This window comes from Nicotiana tomentosiformis, chromosome 2 (assembly GCF_000390325.3).
Source record: "Nicotiana tomentosiformis chromosome 2, ASM39032v3, whole genome shotgun sequence".
Taxonomy (NCBI): Eukaryota; Viridiplantae; Streptophyta; class Magnoliopsida; order Solanales; family Solanaceae; genus Nicotiana; species Nicotiana tomentosiformis.
The window spans coordinates 138,969,279-138,989,157 of record NC_090813.1 but is presented as its reverse complement, the minus strand read 5'-3'; the positions used below and the strand labels follow the sequence as shown (position 1 = coordinate 138,989,157).

The following is a 19,879-nucleotide window of genomic DNA, read 5'->3' as shown; positions in this document are numbered from 1 at the left end:
TCAAAGCAGTTTGCACCTCTTCAGAAGAACAGTTTGTACCTCTTCAAATCTGAAGAGTTGAAGAACAGTTTGCACCTCTTCGGATTTGAAGAGTTGCACCTCTTCAGATTGAGCTCAACATTGGCTATAAATACCAGTCCATTCTCTCAGATTTTCCATACGAATTTCTGACTTCTCCTCCTTTCTTCTACATTGTTTTAACTACAAACAAAGCATCAGTAAGTGTGATTTGCTACCGATTTTATGTTCGCTGACTAGGAGGGGATTAAATTCCTTAAGAAAACACTGTGAATTCAGTGGGCTCGGAATAAATTTTGTTTCTTTATATTTATGTTATTTTATCTTCTCCATAATTATTTTACAAATACAGATAAACAACAAGCTTAAGGAATTTAATCTTTTCTGTATTTGTGTTATATTTTTGTTTCTGGAGACTAAAATCTGTGTGGTTTTCTACTCCACTGGAGATTAAAATCTACGTGATTTTAATGTTTATTTGTGTCATTCTTTTACAGAAATGACGAACGACAACGGGAACCAGACTGTTCCTATGGTAACTGCCAATGCATCGACAAGCCGAACAACACCGGCACTAGCACCGGTAGAAAAACTTGGAAAATTTTCCGGGATTGACTTCAAGCGCTGGCAGCAAAAGATGTTCTTCTACTTGACGACTTTAAGTCTGCAGAAGTTCATTACGGAAGATGTTCCTGTTCTGCCCGACGAAACTCCAGAAAATGAACGCTTTCTCGTGACTGAGTCGTGGAAGCATTCTGATTTTCTATGCAAGAATTACATTCTTAGTGGACTAGAGGACAATCTGTATAACGTCTATAGTAATATGGAGATGTCAAAACAACTGTGGATAGCGCTTGAAAGGAAATACAAAATGGAAGATGTTGGGTTAAAGAAATTCGTTGCCGCTAAATTTTTGGACTATAAAATGGTAGATAGCAAGTTTGTTATTACCCAAGTCCAAGAATTGCAAGTGATTATTCACGATCTCCTTGCTGAAGGTATAAGTCAAATTAATACTAATGTTGAAAGTATTAATTATATTATTTCTACTAACAGAATTTTTGCTGAAGGTCTTGTCATCAATGAAGCGTTCCAAGTTGCAGCAATGATTGAAAAGTTGCCTCCTTTGTGGAAGGACTTCAAAAACTACTTGAAACACAAATGAAAGAAGATGTCCCTTGAAGATCTCATTGTTCGGTTGAGAATCGAAGAGGACAATAAAGCTGCTGAAAAGAAAGAACGTGGAAACTCAACAATAATGGGAGCAAACATTGTTGAGGATAGAAAGAGGAAGAAGGCTTATGGACCGAAAAGCAACCCAAGTAAGAAGCGGTTCAACAAAAATTGCTACAACTGTGGAAAAGCTGGACACAGATCTACAGATTGTCGTGCTCCAAAGAAAGACAAGAAGAAGGGTCAAGCAAACATGGTTGAAAAGCACGAAGATATTGATAACTTGTGTGATATGCTTTCTGAATGCAACCTGGTAGGAAATCCTAAGGAGTGGTGGATTGATTCTGGAGCCACTCGTCATGTTTGTGCTGTTAGAGAAGCATTTGCTACATATGCTCTTGTTGGACCCAAAGAGACGCTTTCTTTGGGAAATTCTGCAACGGCAAAAATTGAAGGATCTGGAAAGATATTTATGAAAATGGCTTCTGGTAAGGTGGTGACCTTGAGCAACATTCTTCATGTTCCCGAGATTAGAAAGAACTTAGTCTCTGCTGGACTTCTTGTTAAGAATGGTTTTAAGTGTGTCTTTGTATCCGATAAGGTTGTAATAAGTAAGAATGAAATATTTGTAGGAAAAGGTTACCTCACTGAGGGCCTTTTCAAGCTGAATGTAATGGTTATTGAGAATAATAATAAAATTTCAGCTTCTTCTTACTTACTTGAGTCAAATGAATTATGGCATATACGTTTGGGTCATGTCAATTATAAAACCTTGCGAAAAATAATTAATTTGGAAGTATTGCCTATGTTTGAATGCGACAAACCAAAATATCAAATATATGTGGAATCTAAGTATGTTAAACATCCTTATAAGTCAGTTGAAAGGAATTCAAATCCTTTAGACTTAATTCACACAGATATTTACGACATGAAGTCAATACCATCTCGCGGTGGAAAGAAGAATTTTCATAACTTTTATTGATGACAGTACTCGATATTGCTATGTTTACTTACTTAATAGTAAAGATGAAGCAATAGATGCATTCAGGCAATACAAAAATGAAGTTGAAACGCAACTTAACAAGAAAATTAAAATGATAAGAAGTGATAGGGGTGGCGAATATGAATCTCCTTTTGAAGAAATATGTCTAGAATATGGAAGAATTCATCAAACAACTGCCCCTTACATGCCCCAATCCAATGGGATTGTGGAAATAAAGAATCGCTCATTAAAGGAGATGATGAACGCATTGTTGATAAGTTCTGCTTTGCCACAGAACTTGTGGGGGGAAGCCGTTCTTACGGCTAACCGGATACTAAATCGAGTACCCCATAGCAAAACACAATCCATTCCATATGAAAAAATGGAAAGGAAGGAAACCCAACTTGAATTATTTTAAAGTGTGGGGGTGTTTGACAAAAGTGCAAATTCCTAAACCCCAAAGAGTAAAAATAGGACCGAAAACCGTTGATTGTGTTTTCATAGGATATGTGACCAATAGTAAAGCATATCGATTTCTGGTTCATAAATCAGAAAATCCCGACATTCATAATAATACTGTTATAGAATCAGATAATGCTGAATTCTTTGAAAATATATACCCGTATAATAAGGAATGTTAGTCGATTGGTGAAGGATCTAAACGACCTCGGGAAGAAACAAAAGAAAGTATATTTAATCAGGAGGATCCAAGACGTAATAAACGTCAAAGAACGTCTACTTCATTTGGACCAGATTTTATGACTTTCTTATTGGAAAATGAGCCTCGAACATTTAAAGAAGCTATGTCTTCTTCGGAATCATTGTTTTGGAAAGAGACAATCAATAGTAAAATAGAATCCATATTGAATAACCATACATGGGAATTGGTTGATCTTCCTCCTGGAAATAAACCTTTGGGTTCTAAATGGATTTTTAAGAGAAAAATGAAAGATGATGGCACTATTGATAAATATAAGGCAAGACTTGTAGTCAAAAGGTATAGACAGCGAGAAGATCTTGATTATTTTGATACATACTCTCCGGTTACAAGAATTACGTCCATACGAATGTTAGTAGCATTAGCTGCAGTTTATGGGCTTGAAATTCATCAAATGGACGTTAAGACGGCCTTCTTAAATGGAGACTTGGAGGAAGAAATCTACATGGAACAATCTGAAGGGTTTGTGGTTCCTGGTAAAGAAAAGAAGGTATGTAGACTTGTTAAGTCTCTTTACGGACTCAAACAAGCACCCAGACAATGGCATGCGAAATTTGACCAAACAATGTTGTCAAATGGTTTTAAGATAAATGAATGTGATAAATGTGTGTACATTAAAAATGTTCCAAATCACATAGTCGTTGTTTGCTTATATGTGGATGATATGCTGATAATGAGTAATGACATGCCAACATAAATGCGACTAAGCGTATGCTAACTAGCAAGTTTGATATGAATGACTTGGGAGTTGTTGATTTAATTCTAGGGATTAAGATCAATAAGATTCCTCATGGTGTGGCATTGTCACAATCTCATTATATTAAGACAGTACTTGGAAAATTTAAGCACTTAGGGTTTAAAGTTGCAAAGACTCCAATTGACGTGAATCTTGCATTAGTAAAGAACAAACAAAGCATATCACAATTGGATTATGCTCGTGTGTTGGGATGTTTAATGTATATCATGAATTGTACACGACCAGATATAGCTTGTGCTATAAGCAAATTGAGTCGATACACGAGCAATCCAGGTCAATCTCATTGGATGGCAATGAAACGAGTTTTGGGATATTTAGAACATACCCAGGACTTTGCTTTGCACTACAGTAAATATCCTGCGGTGATTGAGGGATATTGTGATGCAAATTGGATCACCGGTTCAACTGATTCTAAGTCCACAAGTGGATATGTATTCACTATTGGTGGAGGAGCGGTATCTTGGAAGTCGTCCAAGCAAACTTGTATTGCTCGCTCTGCAATGGAAGCTGAATTCATAACCTTAGATAAAGCCGGTGAAGAAGCTGAATGGCTCCGGAATTTCTTGGAAGACATTCCATTTTGGCCCAAACCGTTGGCACCAATATGCATACATTGTGATAGTCAAGCTGCAATTGGAAGGGCTGGGAGCGTGATGTATAACGGTAAATCTCGTCATATACGATGAAGATATAAAACCGTTAGGCAATTACTCTCTAGAGGAATTATCACGATTGACTATGTAAAGTCAAGCGATAATGTATCGGATCCACTTACAAAAGGCCTAACTAGAAAGGTAGTTGAGAAATCATCGAGGGGAATGGGACTATGGCCGAGAACAAGCCATTGTGGCGGTAACTCTACCTAGAAGACTGGAGATCCCAAGATCTAGGTTCAAAGAGATCAAACAAAGTCATTAATGACGGTTCAACATTGTCAACTAAAAGTTTGGTCCATTCTCGTGATGAGATAATGTTCAGTACCAAGGATAAAGCATTAAGGCTTTTTAATAATTTCTAAATTTGATACGGGGTATATAAAATAATGTATCTACGGGATGACATGTTTAGGAATCAACTATGTAAGTATGAAGTGTTAGCCGCTTCAAGGAGAATTTTGTAAGGCCAATTCTCTTCGCACTTATTAAACCAGGCGGTGTTCATGGCTGAAACGAACACAACAATAAGAACCAAAGACGGTTAAGGGTCGATTGTGTGACTTATGGTTGTCTAGGTATACACCGAAGTTCGACGGTTCAAAGATATCAAATCTACCGATTGACCGAGTATATCCAACATAAGTTCACTACGGAAAGTTCAAAAGGAAACCTACTTATCCTGATACAATTAATCCTTGCTTGCGAATCACACAGTTTTTCATGCATATTTCTGTGATATAGCCATTCCACATTCATGTGGGGGATTGTTGGGTTTTTTAAGCTTAAATGTAGCTTAAAAGAGGGTGAATGGGAAATGGAGGGAAATTGAAAATATTTGAGTTTCCCTCCTTGACAAAGGGATATTGTCCCATATTGGAAGAGGAAGAGATTTTGATGGGTATATATACAATTGCACTTCTTCTAGCTCTTAAAGAGTTAATAAGAAGGCAAGCCTCGCGCCGTCATCGTCGCTCGCTCGCTCGGCTCAGCTCGGCTACGGCTACGGCTACGGCTTCGGATTCGAATTCGGATTCGGTCAAATGATCGATTGATTGATTGATTGATTAAACGGAATATTAATATTAAATCCAAACGTAATAGTATATGCCCTTCGCTTTTTGTAAAAGACATTTACAAAACAGTTTGCACCTCTTCAGAAGAACAGTTTGTACCTCTTCAAATCTGAAGAGTTGAAGAACAGTTTGCACCTCTTCAGATTTGAAGAAACAGTTGGCACCTCTTCGGATTTGAAGAGTTGCACCTCTTCAGATTGAGCTCAACATTGGCTATAAATACCAGTCCATTCTCTCAGATTTTTCATACGAATTTCTGACTTCTCTTCCTTTCTTCTGCATTGTTTTAACTACAAACAAAGCATCAGTAAGTGTGATTTGCTACCGATTTTGTGTTCGCTGAAACATTGGTGTTTGAAGTATCGCTACAGCGGTGTGTAATTCGTTCTATCCTGGGAGGAAATAATTTACAACCTTGGGTACTAGGAGGGGATTAAATTCCTTAAGGAAGCATTGTGAATTCAGTGGGTTCGGATTAAATTTTGTTTCTTTTACATTTATGTTATTTTATCTTCTCCATAATTATTTTACAAATACAGATAAACAACAAAACTTTGTATATGGGATGCAAGTCCCACCATGCCCTATTTTAATATTTTCTGCTCACATCCTACACGAGCTTCCATGACTCCTACATGAGCTTTCATGACTTCTAGATTTTTCCGCTCCTCCTCAAGTTGCTCTTGCACTTCTTTAAGTTTAGATTCTACACTCTCTCGTTTATGGCGTTCTTCTTTCACCTCTTTTTTTTGTCCTTGTAGTTGCTCTTGAAGCCCTTGCATGGATCGCTTATTTGTTAGCTTAAGTCCCGATCCTTGGCCGCGGTAATAACCTGACTTTTCTCCAACAATTTTCATAAAGGACGTATTAACAATAGGGTCCATATCAGTACCCTCTTCTGTTTCTTGAACTTGCTCTGCAACCAATTCATTCACTTTATCCTACAAACAGGACATACAAGCTTTAGCTTTCAATATTTGTTTCAATAAACTACGACGATATCTATACAAATTATTAGTTGTATGAAGGATAGTATCACTAGTGTGTTGCGTGTCTGGAATTTCAAAGACGTCCTGCACTCAAATCAAAAAATTAGAAGTGATAGCTTTGTCACCTAAGACTCTACTAGCAACCAAATAGATTTGTATGTGGAACCTATAATAAAGGATTTCAAAGCTGGAACCATTAGATTAATAATTATGCCTACTGTTCTTTATACATACTACTACTATAATGGGCAACTGTTACTAAATATGCCATTTGGTTGAATACTGCTCATTCAAGAACAAAAAACTATAAGCTTAAAATGTACAAAGAGAATTACCAGCATATGAGCAACAATCCTTTCTTTTGCTAGATCAGAAACTTTCTTCCAAGTTTTGACATCATGCTTTGCATTCTGATCAACTGTGACTGAAAGCTCAGTAACAAAATTATTAGCTCCAGGACCAACTGCTACTGTTCGATCGGGTGGGATAATCACCTCCAGCTTTCCATTGGGATTATTTTTGTGTTTCTTTTGGATTGAAAACCCTCTAGTCTTCCCCCTTCCCTTTATCATTTGTCCTTCAGTAATACATAAGAATATTAAAATAAAAGACTCTAGAAAACTTCAACATCAATTCATCACTAAGAAAAATACTACTACTGCAAGGAAATAGATTTATCGACCTTAGGCATGGTATTTTTCATATGAAATCCTTACAAACTTCAACTTCCCAAGTAACTACAGTTTACAAATAATATAAAGATGTGATCTCTAATCCACAAATAGATGGAGAACAATTTCTCTTCCTCTACAAAATGAATGTTTATACAATAAATAGCAACTAACAACCTACTGTATCTTCTGCTTGAAATGCATGAGGAAATTTAAAAGATTAGTAGTTCAAAAAGGATTATGATTTAAAGTATATATTAGTATCATACTTCACTCAAAGTGACTACAAACAAATCAATTAATCAAGTGATTAAATCCTACTCTTTATAAGAATTTATTACCAAATTTGAAGGCATAAAAAGTCTGTTTCTATTAAGTTATACAAGCATGAGATTTCTCAAAGCTACTTTTTACTAAATGAATCAACTCACGTGGTTGTGGGTTTGAAATTACTCCAGTAGATTCAACACTATCAGAAACATGCGCATTTGTCATCATGATAGTCTGCAAGACATAATAAAAAGAATTATATTGGAACTAGTTAAAAGTAGAAGTGAAGGCAGAACATTGCACATATTGTCAATCAGAAAATAATCTATCCAACAACATAACTATAAATTAAGGTGTATGTCCAAACAGACTATTTAAGTAAAAATAAACAAATACAATGACTAAATAATGATTGTTAGATATAAAATTATGTATTCATGATATATTTTGACTCAGTATTTGGCATGGGACGAAGCTAAATATTCTAAATATTAAATGAAGTTATATAGTAACAAACATAATAAAGAAATAAAAAGAGAAGAGAAAAGGAGAAATTAACCATTTGGGCAAGGTGGTGAAAAATCACATTCATCCTCACAGCCAATCATCATCCTCTTTTTCATCATGTTCATCCTCAAAAAAATATTCTTCATCTGTTGAATCATCCCTATCTTCATGATCCGATTCATCTACAACTTCTAAGTCTATTTCTTCCTCATTATTGAGAGAAGGTGCTTCAACGCTCAATCCATCAATATCTTCTCTGTATATTCTAATCATATCAGTGTCTTATTCTACTTTAAGATTTTGCTCTTCCTTTTCAACCAGGTCAGTTAATTGATAGGGTTCTGTTTCATCATCTTATTCGGGTAGATCATACAAGTTTCGTGGTCTTACCCTTACCACTGCATTCCAATTCTCATTTTGATCATGTTTAACATAATTCACATATTGAGCTTGTGATCTTAGAATAAATGGATCATTTGTGTAATGAAGTCGTGTCACATCCACACATATGAATCCATATTCATTCATTTGGTAACCTCTACTTTGACTTCGACCCTGAGGCGGAACTTCAAACCAGTCACATTGGAATAATGTCACTGAATTTTTGTCTAGATATTGGATTTCTAATATTCTTCTTATCTTTCCATAATAATCAGTATTTTCTGTATATTCATCACTCTTTACAACTACACCACTATTTTGAGTTTTTAAAAATTTCTCAGATGCCATTGTTCGAAACCTAAAACCATTCAAGACATATCCATTATGGCATTCAACTTATAAATCTGGACCTCTTGCCAAAGCTAGCAATTGATCAGTAATTCGACTGTTACCGTTATCTTTTAATTGTATCACCTATTAATTATAAACTCACAAATATTAATACTACTTAAAAATAAAATTTATGAATTGTCCTAAATAAATATCAACCAATATTGAATTATATAAGTTGCCTTTTTCTGAAACCATAAAGGAAATTCCTCCTTGTGCCTCTTGGCAACATTTCTATTATTCTCCTTTGTTAATATTTCTAAATGTTCCCTATAGATGGTGAACATTAAAATAAAATGAAAACATTACAAGATAGTCGTTGAAAGAATTCATAAGAAGAAAAGTGTCACGACCCAAAAATCAACCGTCGTGATGGCGCCTATCGTGGTACTAGGCAAGCCACTACTCAACTATCTTAACACAATAAAAGCTTTGAAATTGTAGGCGGAAGCAATTAATATTTAAGAAAAACCTTTTTGAAAAAATAATAAACTCGCAATACAATACAATCTATCCCAGAACCGGGGTGTCATCGAGTACATGGGCATCTATAACAGGAACAGTCTACTACAATGTCTAAGGAATAAGAACTGAAATGCCAATAAAGATGATGAAGGAGAGTCAAGGCTTGCGAACGCCATGTACCTACCTCGACAGTCTCCAAGATCAGTTGCTCAAATATCAACACCCGTTATGATCGGGAGTACCTGGATCTGCACACAAAGTTCAGGGTGTAGCGTGAGTATAACCAACTTAATAAGTAACAATAATAAATAAGGAATTGAAAGATAGTGACGAGCTATACAGTTATAGTTCATTTCCAGTGATCTCGACAAGAAAGTACACCTACTTCCAAATCTGGCAATTTAAGTCAAATCAGTTTATACATGTCAAGTTCAAGTACAATTCAGATATAGTATCTCTCAAAAGTTTCAAAAACAATGACATATAGCAGCTATGTGCAACAACAATGAAAGAAAATATCGCCTCTCAGGGCAACAGTCACTCAGTCTTTCTCAATAGCTCATCACTCGGCTCTCAGCCCTCAACACGCACACTCAATAGGTACCTACGCTCACTGGGGGTGTACAGACTCCGGAGGGGCTCGTTCAGCCCAAGCGCTATATCGCTGCGGCGTGTAGCCCGATCCCATATAAATATCCATAAGGCTCGTTGCGGCATGCAAACCGATCCATATATATATATATATATATATATATATATATATATATATATATATATATATATATATATATATATATATATATATACAACCCTAAGGCTCGCTGCGGCGTGCAACCCGATCCATAAACATACAGCCCTCAGGCCCGTGGCAGTGTGCAACTCGATCCATATATATACATATAGCTCACAGCTCAGCACTCAGGCCCTAACTCAGTCACCAACCTCTCTAGTCTTTCGGGCTCTCAGAAATCATAAAAATCAGCCCAAACAAAGATAATATAATGTATCAACAAGAAACAAGAAGAGACTGAGATATAATACGCAAGTAAACCATGATCGAGTACAAAACAACAATTAGCAAATAATTTAACAAGTACATGACCTCTGCAGGTCCCAATAGTGTAATCACATAGCCTAAGCATGATTCCTAACATGATTTGCAGTCAAATTTCTATAATACAGGGAGAGCATATAGCTAACAACAAGTTATTCAACTTTACAGTTCCACTGAATGGACCAAGTCATAATCCCTACGGTGTACGCCCACACGTCCGTCACCTAGCATGTGCGTCACCTCCAAAATAATCATATAACAACAAAAATTCGGGGTTTCATACCCTCAGGACCAGATTTAAAACTGTTACTTACCTCAATCCGAGCAAAATTCTACTCCAAAATGTCCTTGCCTCGCGAATCAGCCTCCAAACGTCCCGAATCTAGCCACAAGCAATACAATACAATCAATACGGGCTAAAGGAATCAATTCCATAAGAAAAATATGAATTATAAGCCAAAATTCGAAATTGGCTCAAACCCGGCCCCCGAGCCCACGTTTCGAAATCCGACAAAAGTTATAAAACCCGAAATCTCATTCACTCACGAGTCTAACCATACCAAATTTATAAAAAAAACAGACATCAAATGGCTATTCAATTCCCCAAAATTAACTCTCCAAATTCCTAGCCTCAAACCCCCAAATTGCACCTAAAAAATACACCAACTAGGTGGAAAAATTAGTGGGGGACATGATCATTGAATAAAGATGAACACAAGAAACTTACCTAAAAAATCCCCTTGAAAATCCTCTCAGAAACCTCCAAAATCCGAGTTCAAAACGTTAGAAAATGAAGAAAATCGTGAGCCCTTATGTTTATATGTTCTGCCGAGTCAAACCGCACCTGCGGTCCTGTTTCTGCGGTGCAAACTCCGCATCTCTGAAAGTCACTTAGCCCAGCTGCCTCTACTTCTACGAGCCCTGGACCGCATCTGCGTCTTCGCAGGTGCGGAAATTCCATCGCACCTGCGCGCCAGCCCGTACCTGCGCGCGTCCTCCCGCTTATGTGCAAGATTTTCTGCGCCCACATGCGCGCATCTGCGGCCTCTGCCCAGATTCTTCTTGGCTGCTTATACGGCCCCTTTCTCGCTTCTTTGAGCTCGCATTTGCGGTTCCAATCCGCAGGTGTGATTACACCAACAGTTGCAAATCTTCAGCAATTCTTCAACTTCAAACCTTGGTTCGTTAACCACCCGAAATTAACCTAAGGCCCCCGGGACCTCAACCAAACATACCAACACGTCTTAAAATATCATACGAACTTAGTCGAATCCAAAAATCACCTCAAACAACATCAAAAATACAAATTCCACACGGATTAAAGCCTAATAAACTTTGAAATTTCCAAATTCTACAAATGACGTTGAAACCTATCAAACCACGTCCGATTAACCTCAAATTTTGCACACAAGTCACAAATGACACCACGGACCTACTCCAACTTTCGAAATCGAAATCTGACCCTGATATCAAAAAATTCACTCCCGGTCAAAGTTTTCAAAATTTTAATTTTCGTCATTTCAAGCCTAATTATACCTCGGACCTCCAAATCTCAATCCGGATATGCTCCTAAGTCCAGAATCACACAACGGAGCTAACGAAACCATCAAAATTCGAATTTGAGGTTGTTTACATATAAATCGGTATCCGGTCAATATTTTCCAACTTAAACTTTCAATTAAGAGACTAAGTATCTCAATTCACTCTGAAATCTCTCCGGACCCGAACAAACTAACCTAGTAATTCATATAACATCTGTAGAACAAAAAAGGAGCAGATAATTGGGGAACGGGACTACAATTCTCAAAATAACCGGTTGGGTCGTTATAAAAAGAATATAAACTAAGTGAAAAGTATTTTACTCGATAAAAGGGCCAATTTATGCACAATTTTGGAGGATGTAAAAATGTGCTTGCTTGATTTCAAGATCATTCAATTTTGTCCAATCACCCCCTCCAAATGGCTTACCACGACAGTTGAATACAGATAAGCCATTAGGATCCATGCTGGAAGAATTAGAATTCCTATCCGGACGATTTTCCTTTGTCTCCGTATCAGTAAAATATTTGGAATTAATGTCATGCATTCCTCTGCAAGATAGCCCTCAGCAATTGACCCTTCTAGGCGAACCATGTTGCGTACATAACCTTTTAATGTGCGCAACATTCTGTTAAGTAAAGATATATTAGTTTCGAGCAAATTTCAACTAAAAGAAAAATTTAGAGTAGTAAAAATCTAACCTCTCGATGAAATACATCCATCGAAATTGAACAGGACCACCCTTATTTTGCCTCCTTTGCTAAATGGATTACCAAATGAACCATAACATCAAAGAACGATGGTAGGAATATACATTCTAGTTTGTAAATTGTCACCCGCATACTTTTATCTATTTTATCTAACTTATCCATATGCAACTCTTTAGCGCACAAATCACTAAAGAATAATGACAATTCAATTAACGGATCATATGCATCCTTTGAAAAAATCCCTTTGATGATAAGTGGAAAGATACGCTGGAAAAGAACATGGTGATTGTGACTTTTAAGTCCAAAAAGTTTAGCTTCCTTAACATTGACACAACGACTAATGTGAGAAGCATAAGCATCAGGAAATTTGACATCTTTGATGAGTTGACAGAATTTAATCTTCTCAGTTTTGGACATTGTATAACTAGCAGGAGGAAGTATGTACTTATCCCCACTTTTTATTGGATGAAGAGGCTTTTTGATTCTCATCTCTTGTATGTCCAATCGAGATATCAATGTGTCTTTTATTTTTCCGTCAATATCCAACAACGTTCCTATCACGGTTTCACTAATATTTTTTTCTATATGCATTAAATCCAAATTATGTCTCAACAATACAGTCCTCCAATATGGGAGTTCAAAGAATATACTTTTCTTCTTTCAGTTGTCACGTCTTTCGGCATCTCGTTTTCTTTTCTTGTGTTGTCACCCATGAATCCTTGTAAGGATGTATTTAGTCATGCAAGTACATCATCTCCACGCAATGCTTGTGGTGCAGGTCTTTCTTCCCTTGTGTTATCAAAAGAACTTTTGGTCCGACGATAAGGATAATTTATTTTCAAGAACCTACGATGACCCATATAGCAATGTTTTTGATCATATTTCAAGTAAATGGAGCAAGTATTTACATGACAAACTGGACAAGCAAATTTACCTTCAGTGCTCCAACCGGACAACATGGAATATGTTGGAAAGTCATTAATTGTCCACAACAAAGAAGCACGCAAATGAAAATTTTGTTGCTTAAAAGCATCATAATTCTCAATTGCATCCCCCCATAATTTTTTCAAATCATCAACCAAAGGTTGGACATACACATCTATATCCATACCAGGGCTTTTTGGGCCAGGAATAAGCAAGGATAACAAAATATTAGATTGTTTCATGCATAGCCATAGGGAAAGATTATATAGAATCAAGAATACTGGCCACATACTGTAGGCATTACTCATGGAACTAAAAGGATTAAAACCATCTGAAGCAAGTCCAATTCTTACATTACGTGGATCTGATGCAAAATCCAAATGCTTCTCATTAAAAGATTTCCATGTCAGTGAGTCGGCTGGATGCCTTAATACTTCATCATCAACTAGCTTATTTTTATGCCACCTCATATCTTCCGCGGTTCGTTTAGTCATAAACAACCGTTGTAATCTTGGGATCAAAGGAAAGTATCTAATAATTTTTCTAGGAATTCCTTTCTTTCTCTTATTCAATTTACTTGAAGCAACCTCATTGTCATCATCTTCTCCTTTCCATACTATCCATCATTTCTCACCACATTTAGGACATTTCTCAAGATCCACATATTCCATTCTATATAAGATGCAATTATTAACACAAGTATCTATTTTCACATAATCTAGACCCAAATCTTTAATAATCTTTTGAACTTCATAAATAGAATTAGGGAGCACATGTACTTTGGGAAAAGCATCACTTAATAGTTTTCACAAAGAGTCTAATGAAGTATTACTCCAACCATGCAAGCACTTCATTTGAAAAAGACGCATTACAAAAGAGAGCTTCGAGAACTTTTCACAATCTGGATATAACTTCTGCTCTGCATCCTTTAACAACTGATAAAAACTCTTAGCTTCTGCATTAGGTTATTCATATCTAAACTCAGTCGACTCATCAGACTGATCATGAGTTATATTATCTGTAGGAACATCGTGATACATGTCATGCAACATCTCGAAAGTGGCAACATCACCATTTCCTAAATCTGAATTTGCACTTGAATTTATTTCATCATCTGAAGATGAATCCAACTCACCATGATGAATTCACCTATTATATGTTGGATCTATACCCCACCTAAGTAAATTTATTGTCACTTCGTCTTGCGTTTTCCTACGCACATGATTACAGTTAGTGCACTATAACGACTCGATCAGTCGTTTTGAGTATTATAACCCCGTTCTCTCATTTACTGCTCAATTTATGCATTACAGTTGTCTTATGACTTACCTGGTTAGTTGGTTCGGGGTCGGAAGGATTTCGGAGTGAATTAAGACACTCAGTCTCATAATTAAAAACTTAAGTTGAAAAAGTTGACCAGATATTGACTTATATATAAACGGCCCCTGATTTAAATTTTGATGATTCCGTTAGATCCGTTGGGTTATTTTAGAATTAGGAGCGTGTCCGAATTATAATTTGAAGGTCTGCAGTGGAATTAGGCTTGAAATGGCAAAAGTTTTATTTTTGGGAAGTTTGACTGGGGAGTTGACTTTTTGATATCGGGGTTGGAATCCGATTTTGGAAATTGGAATAGGTCTGTTATGTCATTTATGACTTGTGTGCAAAATTTGAGGTCAATCGGACGTGATTTGATAGGTTTCGACATTGAAAGTAGAAATTAAAAGTTCTTAGTTTTATTAGGCTTGAATTGGGGTATGATTCGTAGTTGTAGCGTTGTTTGAGGTGATTTGAGGGTTAAACTAAGTTCGTATGATGTTATGAGACTTGATGGTATGATTGGTTGATGTTTCGGGGGCCTCGGGTGAGTTGCAGATGTGTGACGGATCATTTTTGGACTTGGTTTGATGGCTGAAGACTGCTGGTGTATTTTTCTGGTTTCTTCTTATGCATTCGCGAGGAGTGTCTCACGTTCGCGAAGTGTACCTGGAGGTGGATGAGAAATTTTTCTTCGCGTTCGTGAAGGTTTGGACTGTGAATTCATTGCGAACGCGTGAAGGGCGACGCGTTCGCGTAGAATAGAGGAGGTAGCTGGGGACCCCGTGCATTTGGCCTTCGCGTTCGCGTAGGGGTTATCGCGGTCGCGAAGTGAGGGGTCAACGAAGCATCGCATTCACGAGGCTTGGGACGTGTTCGCGAAGTGTTAATTTAAGGGACAGTCAGATTGTTCTATGCGAACGCGAGGGTGAGGTCGCGTTCGCGATTGAGGCATATCTCGGCAGAATTAAAAGATCCAAAACGGGAGTTTTGAGTCCATAACACAAAAATCGAATTGGGAGCTCGGTAGAAGTCAATTTTTGGAGAGATTATTGCGTGGGTATTTGGGGTAAGTGATTCCTACCTAGTTTTAGTTAATTTCCATGATTATGCCTTTGATTCCATCATTTAATGGGTGAATTACGTTGAAAACTTTAGAAAACCCTCTTGGTTTAATTTGAAGATTTGAGGGTCGAGTTGATGTTAGAATTTGGTAAAATTGGTATGGGTAGACTCGTAGTTGAATGGGCTTTCAGATTTTCTAAATTTTGTCGAGTTCCGAGATGTGGGCCTCACAGGCAATTTTTGGGTAAAATTTCGGATTTTTATGAAAAATTTGTATTTTCATATGGAATTAATTTCTATAATTTTTATTGACTGAATCAGACTATTTGTGGGTAGATTCAAGGCGTTTGGAGGCCGATTCGCGAGGCAAAGGCATTGCAGAATAAAGAATTACACGGTTTGAGGTAAATAACAATTCTAAATTTAGTTCTGAGGGTATGAAACCCCGAATTATGTATTATGTAATTGGTTTTGAGGTGACGCACATGCTAGGTGACGGGCGTGTGGGTGTGCACCGTAGTAATTGTGACTTGGTCAATTCTGTGGAACTATATAGTTGAATAATCTGTTGATATCCGTACAGTTTTTCACGTATTAGAGAAATTGATCTATAAATCATGTTTAAATCATATGTTTACACTGTTGGGACCCACAAAGGTCGTGTACTTGTGGAATTATCTGCTAAATTAATGTTTTGCACTCAGTCACAGTTTTATTTGCACATTTTTACCTCAGTTTCCCTTATTCATTATTGATGCATCATATCATTATTGTTGGGCTATTTATCATAATTTATGAGAGCCCGAAAGACTGGAGAGGTTGATGACCGAGTGAGGCCGAGGGCCTAATTGTGAGTATATTATGGGATCGGGCTGCATGCCGCAGCATGTTTCATTGATTTATGCCATGATTGGCTTGTTATAGCGCTTGGGATGAAGGAGCCCCTCCGGAGTCTGTACACACCCCAGTGAGCGCAAGTACCTATTGAGTGCGAGTGCTGAGTGATTGAGAAGAATGAGTGACAGTGAGGAAAGAGTGATTGTGAGGTTGGAGTGAACAGGAGGACTGAGTGACTGTTGCTCTGAGAGGATGCATTGATTTCATTATTGCTGCATTTCAGCTGTCATATATCATTATTTTGGAAATTTCTGAAAGACATTATTTATGTTTCAGTCAAATTTGATATGAAATAACTGTGGAGTTTTAAATGTTGAACTTGAAAGCATGCCTACCTTTTCATGTTGGAAATTACTCTATTTGGACTTAGTTATGAAGCCCGTCACTACTTTCAGTTCTTTATTTATTATTGTTACTTACTAAGTTGGTTGTACTCATACTATACCCTGCACTTCGTGTGCAGATCCAGGTGATCCCGGACACAATGTTAATTCTTTCGCACAGTTAATTTTTCGGAGATTCAGAGGTAGCTGCTGTGTTTCGCAGACCTTGTCTCTCCTTCCCTATCTCCTTGTTTACTGTATTTGGTCTCATACTATTATAGATCGTATTTTCCAGATTTGTAATGTATAGATGCTCATGTACTCGGTGACACCGGATTTTGGGAGTGTTTTATGTCGATATTAATGAGATTTTTGTATTGACTTTAAATATTATATTTTTAAACTTAAAAGAAATTATGATTTATTGAGGTTGTCAGCTTGCCTAGTATCGAGATATGCGACATCACGACATGTTAGGATTTTGGGTCGTGACATGCACGGACATTGAATTCTTATACCAACATTAGGTTTTGAAAATGCAAAGTTCAAAAATTGTTCCACGCCATTCAAGTATTCTGGTAATGCCCTATTCCTAAGAAGTATCCAACTTTTATCCATCATATAATAACCTACAAAAATATAAAATATTAGTTGTCCCTCAATTTTTTTGCTGTCAATTTAGCAAAAAAATAAATATGAAAAAGGTCAGAGAAAGACTCTATACTAAAATATAGTAAAAATAACATCATATAAATTGAACGAACAGTGATACAAGCGAAGGAACACACTATAGATGAATAGTAATCAGCAAGCTCACCAGACTTTGTAGACAAGAAATAATGAAGCAAAAAATAGACCAGAACCAAATGCTCAGAGCTGTAGAACAATAAAGGAAAAAACCTTGCTAGAATGGTAACTGAAATAGGCTAAGGATTAAGGAAAAGATAATTAAAAAGAAAAAACCAGTTTGCCGCTTTTTTTTTGGCGGAAAGTTGAAAAATACTTAGCTAAATCTTAGGCCACTAACCAAACCTGCTAAGAAAATTAAGGCGTGAACAAAACTTGTTGAGACAATTAAGGGGTCTGCCAAATATAAATTATTGCTAATTTATTATATTTTAAAACTACTATGTTTTCAAATAAAATATGGCAGCAACAAAAAACTTACCCAGAGCAACTAAAAGAGTGGGCTAAAAATTCGGGAAAAGTGATTAACAAGAGAAAATTTTGCCGCGTTTGATTTTGGCGGAAAACTAGAAAATAATTAGCTAAGTTTTAGGCCACAACCCACTTATATTGTTGGCAAAAATAAAGTGTATTGCTAACAATACAAATTTATTGTTGCCAATTCTATTTATATTTTAAATTTATTATATTGTCCATAAATATGGTAATAGGAATATAAAATGTTGGTATCAATGAAAAAGTCAAAGTTCTATGATAATAGCAACAATTTTATCAAGTTGTTATCATTTATTACAATAAGCCAACAACACTTTGATTGTTGCAAAAAGTTGTTGCCAATTTTTTTAATTTAAAATTAATTATCTAAACGATAGAATATAGCAACAATATTATAATATTTGCTAACAAGAAAAATTTTATGTTTAAAAATTTTATGATATAGCAACAACTTTACGAAGTTGTTGCTATTTGTTCATTTTTGCCAACAATACTATAGTTGTTGCTAAAAGAATGTTACAAATTCCATATCTTCTTGTAGTGCTTATTTAATTTGTAAAGTCTAAATTAATTATTTATTCCAAATAAAATTGGACCATACATCTAATCAGACTTTGAAAAGGTCCAATCAAATATTTTATGTGCCTACAGAAATATTTGCATCTTAAGTTTGCAATTGTTTTAGTCTGAAGTGTGGTTAATTTTTGGATGCACTTAAAAATAATTTAGTCTGAAGTGCAATTATTGCACTTAAGACTTAATTGGTCTGAAGTCCAACTAATTTTTGCATGCACTTAAGACTTTTTAGTCTGAAGTGAAAATTGCCCCAAAAAAAAAATTATTTTTCAAATTTCAACAATTCAACACACAAATCTACTCCAAATGAGCTCAAATTTGAAATATACCTTTCAAATATCATAAAAAATAAAATTCAGTCATCAATGTGTCAAAACAACAACAAATCTAACAAAAGGTATCCATTTTTTAATTAAGAGGAAGAAGAAGAAGAAGAAGAAGAAGAAGAAACCTAAGCAGTAGTAAAGAGATGAGTACCATAGCAGTTCACTACTGTAACACAATATAAACTACCTTAAAATTTGCTCACAAAATCCACTGTCATCTTTGTTTTCATTGCAACTAAGAAGAAGAAGAAAAAAGGAGAAAAATATTTGAAATTAACTATATTTTGGGTACTAGTTAAACTTTTTAAAAGAAAATAGGTATAAATTAAATAAGGACGATCAACACGACTTTACGGAAAATTTACACAAGAAAAAGCTAGATTGCTCTTCTTCTTCTTTTTTTCTCTTCTTTTTCTTTTTTGCATTAGGTGGGCCGCTTATATTTTTCGGCTCTTTGTGCTCCAATGCTTTTCCTCCTACTCCTCTTTGTGCGGTTAATAAATGCTTATGCTTGGCAATGTAGTTTCAAAATATAGTATAAAATAATTGTTAATATATTATTAAATTATATAATAATCACATCTAAAAACTTTTATTCTTGGGTTGTAGGTGGCGGTAGCCCGTAAGGTTATAATATTGGAGTACTGCGTTACGTACTATAGCCACAAAGAATTTATTCATGACCTTAGAGAAAGAGGTATGCAATAAGTGTAACTAGGATAATGTCAATTGCTCTGCTCATGCACTAAGCCACAAAAAGTAGCTTTTCAGTCCTCGTCTCATTAACCAATCTGAGAAACCAAGAAAGTACAACAAATTAAGTTGATATACTTATCTCAAAGAAAAAGCCAAGGAACCAAAATCAGGTCCCCCATCCCCATACTAGCTATAACTTATCTCCCTTTAATTTCTTGAC

General features: G+C 36.1%; 2 protein-coding genes across 6 annotated transcripts; one reads left to right on the top strand and one right to left on the bottom strand.

Moving 5' to 3' along the window:
• The first annotated feature begins 517 nt into the window (after positions 1-517).
• On the top strand, positions 518-1,183 carry LOC138905708 (uncharacterized). The gene is made up of 2 exons (XM_070194229.1): positions 518-957; positions 1,075-1,183. Exons 1-2 carry the CDS (start codon positions 518-520, stop codon positions 1,181-1,183), a joined length of 549 nt encoding a protein of 182 aa, XP_070050330.1.
• Positions 1,184-5,972: 4,789 nt separating this feature from the next.
• On the bottom strand, positions 5,973-18,223 carry LOC138906699 (uncharacterized). 5 transcript variants are annotated; one of them, XM_070196166.1, is made up of 4 exons: positions 12,073-12,397; positions 7,469-7,541; positions 6,702-6,943; positions 5,973-6,450 (listed from the first exon to the last, which is right to left on the bottom strand). In XM_070196166.1, exons 1-4 carry the CDS (start codon positions 12,268-12,270, stop codon positions 6,319-6,321), a joined length of 645 nt encoding a protein of 214 aa, XP_070052267.1. In that variant the 5' UTR covers positions 12,271-12,397; the 3' UTR covers positions 5,973-6,318. The 5 variants fall into 5 exon arrangements, 2 of the variants coding, with proteins under 2 accessions (XP_070052267.1, XP_070052268.1); XM_070196167.1 differs by lacking the exon at positions 12,073-12,397 and adding an exon at positions 7,867-8,690; XR_011414268.1 differs by lacking the exon at positions 5,973-6,450 and adding an exon at positions 7,867-8,855 and having other exon boundaries at positions 6,515-7,541; positions 11,967-13,069.
• Positions 18,224-19,879: the final 1,656 nt, after the last annotated feature.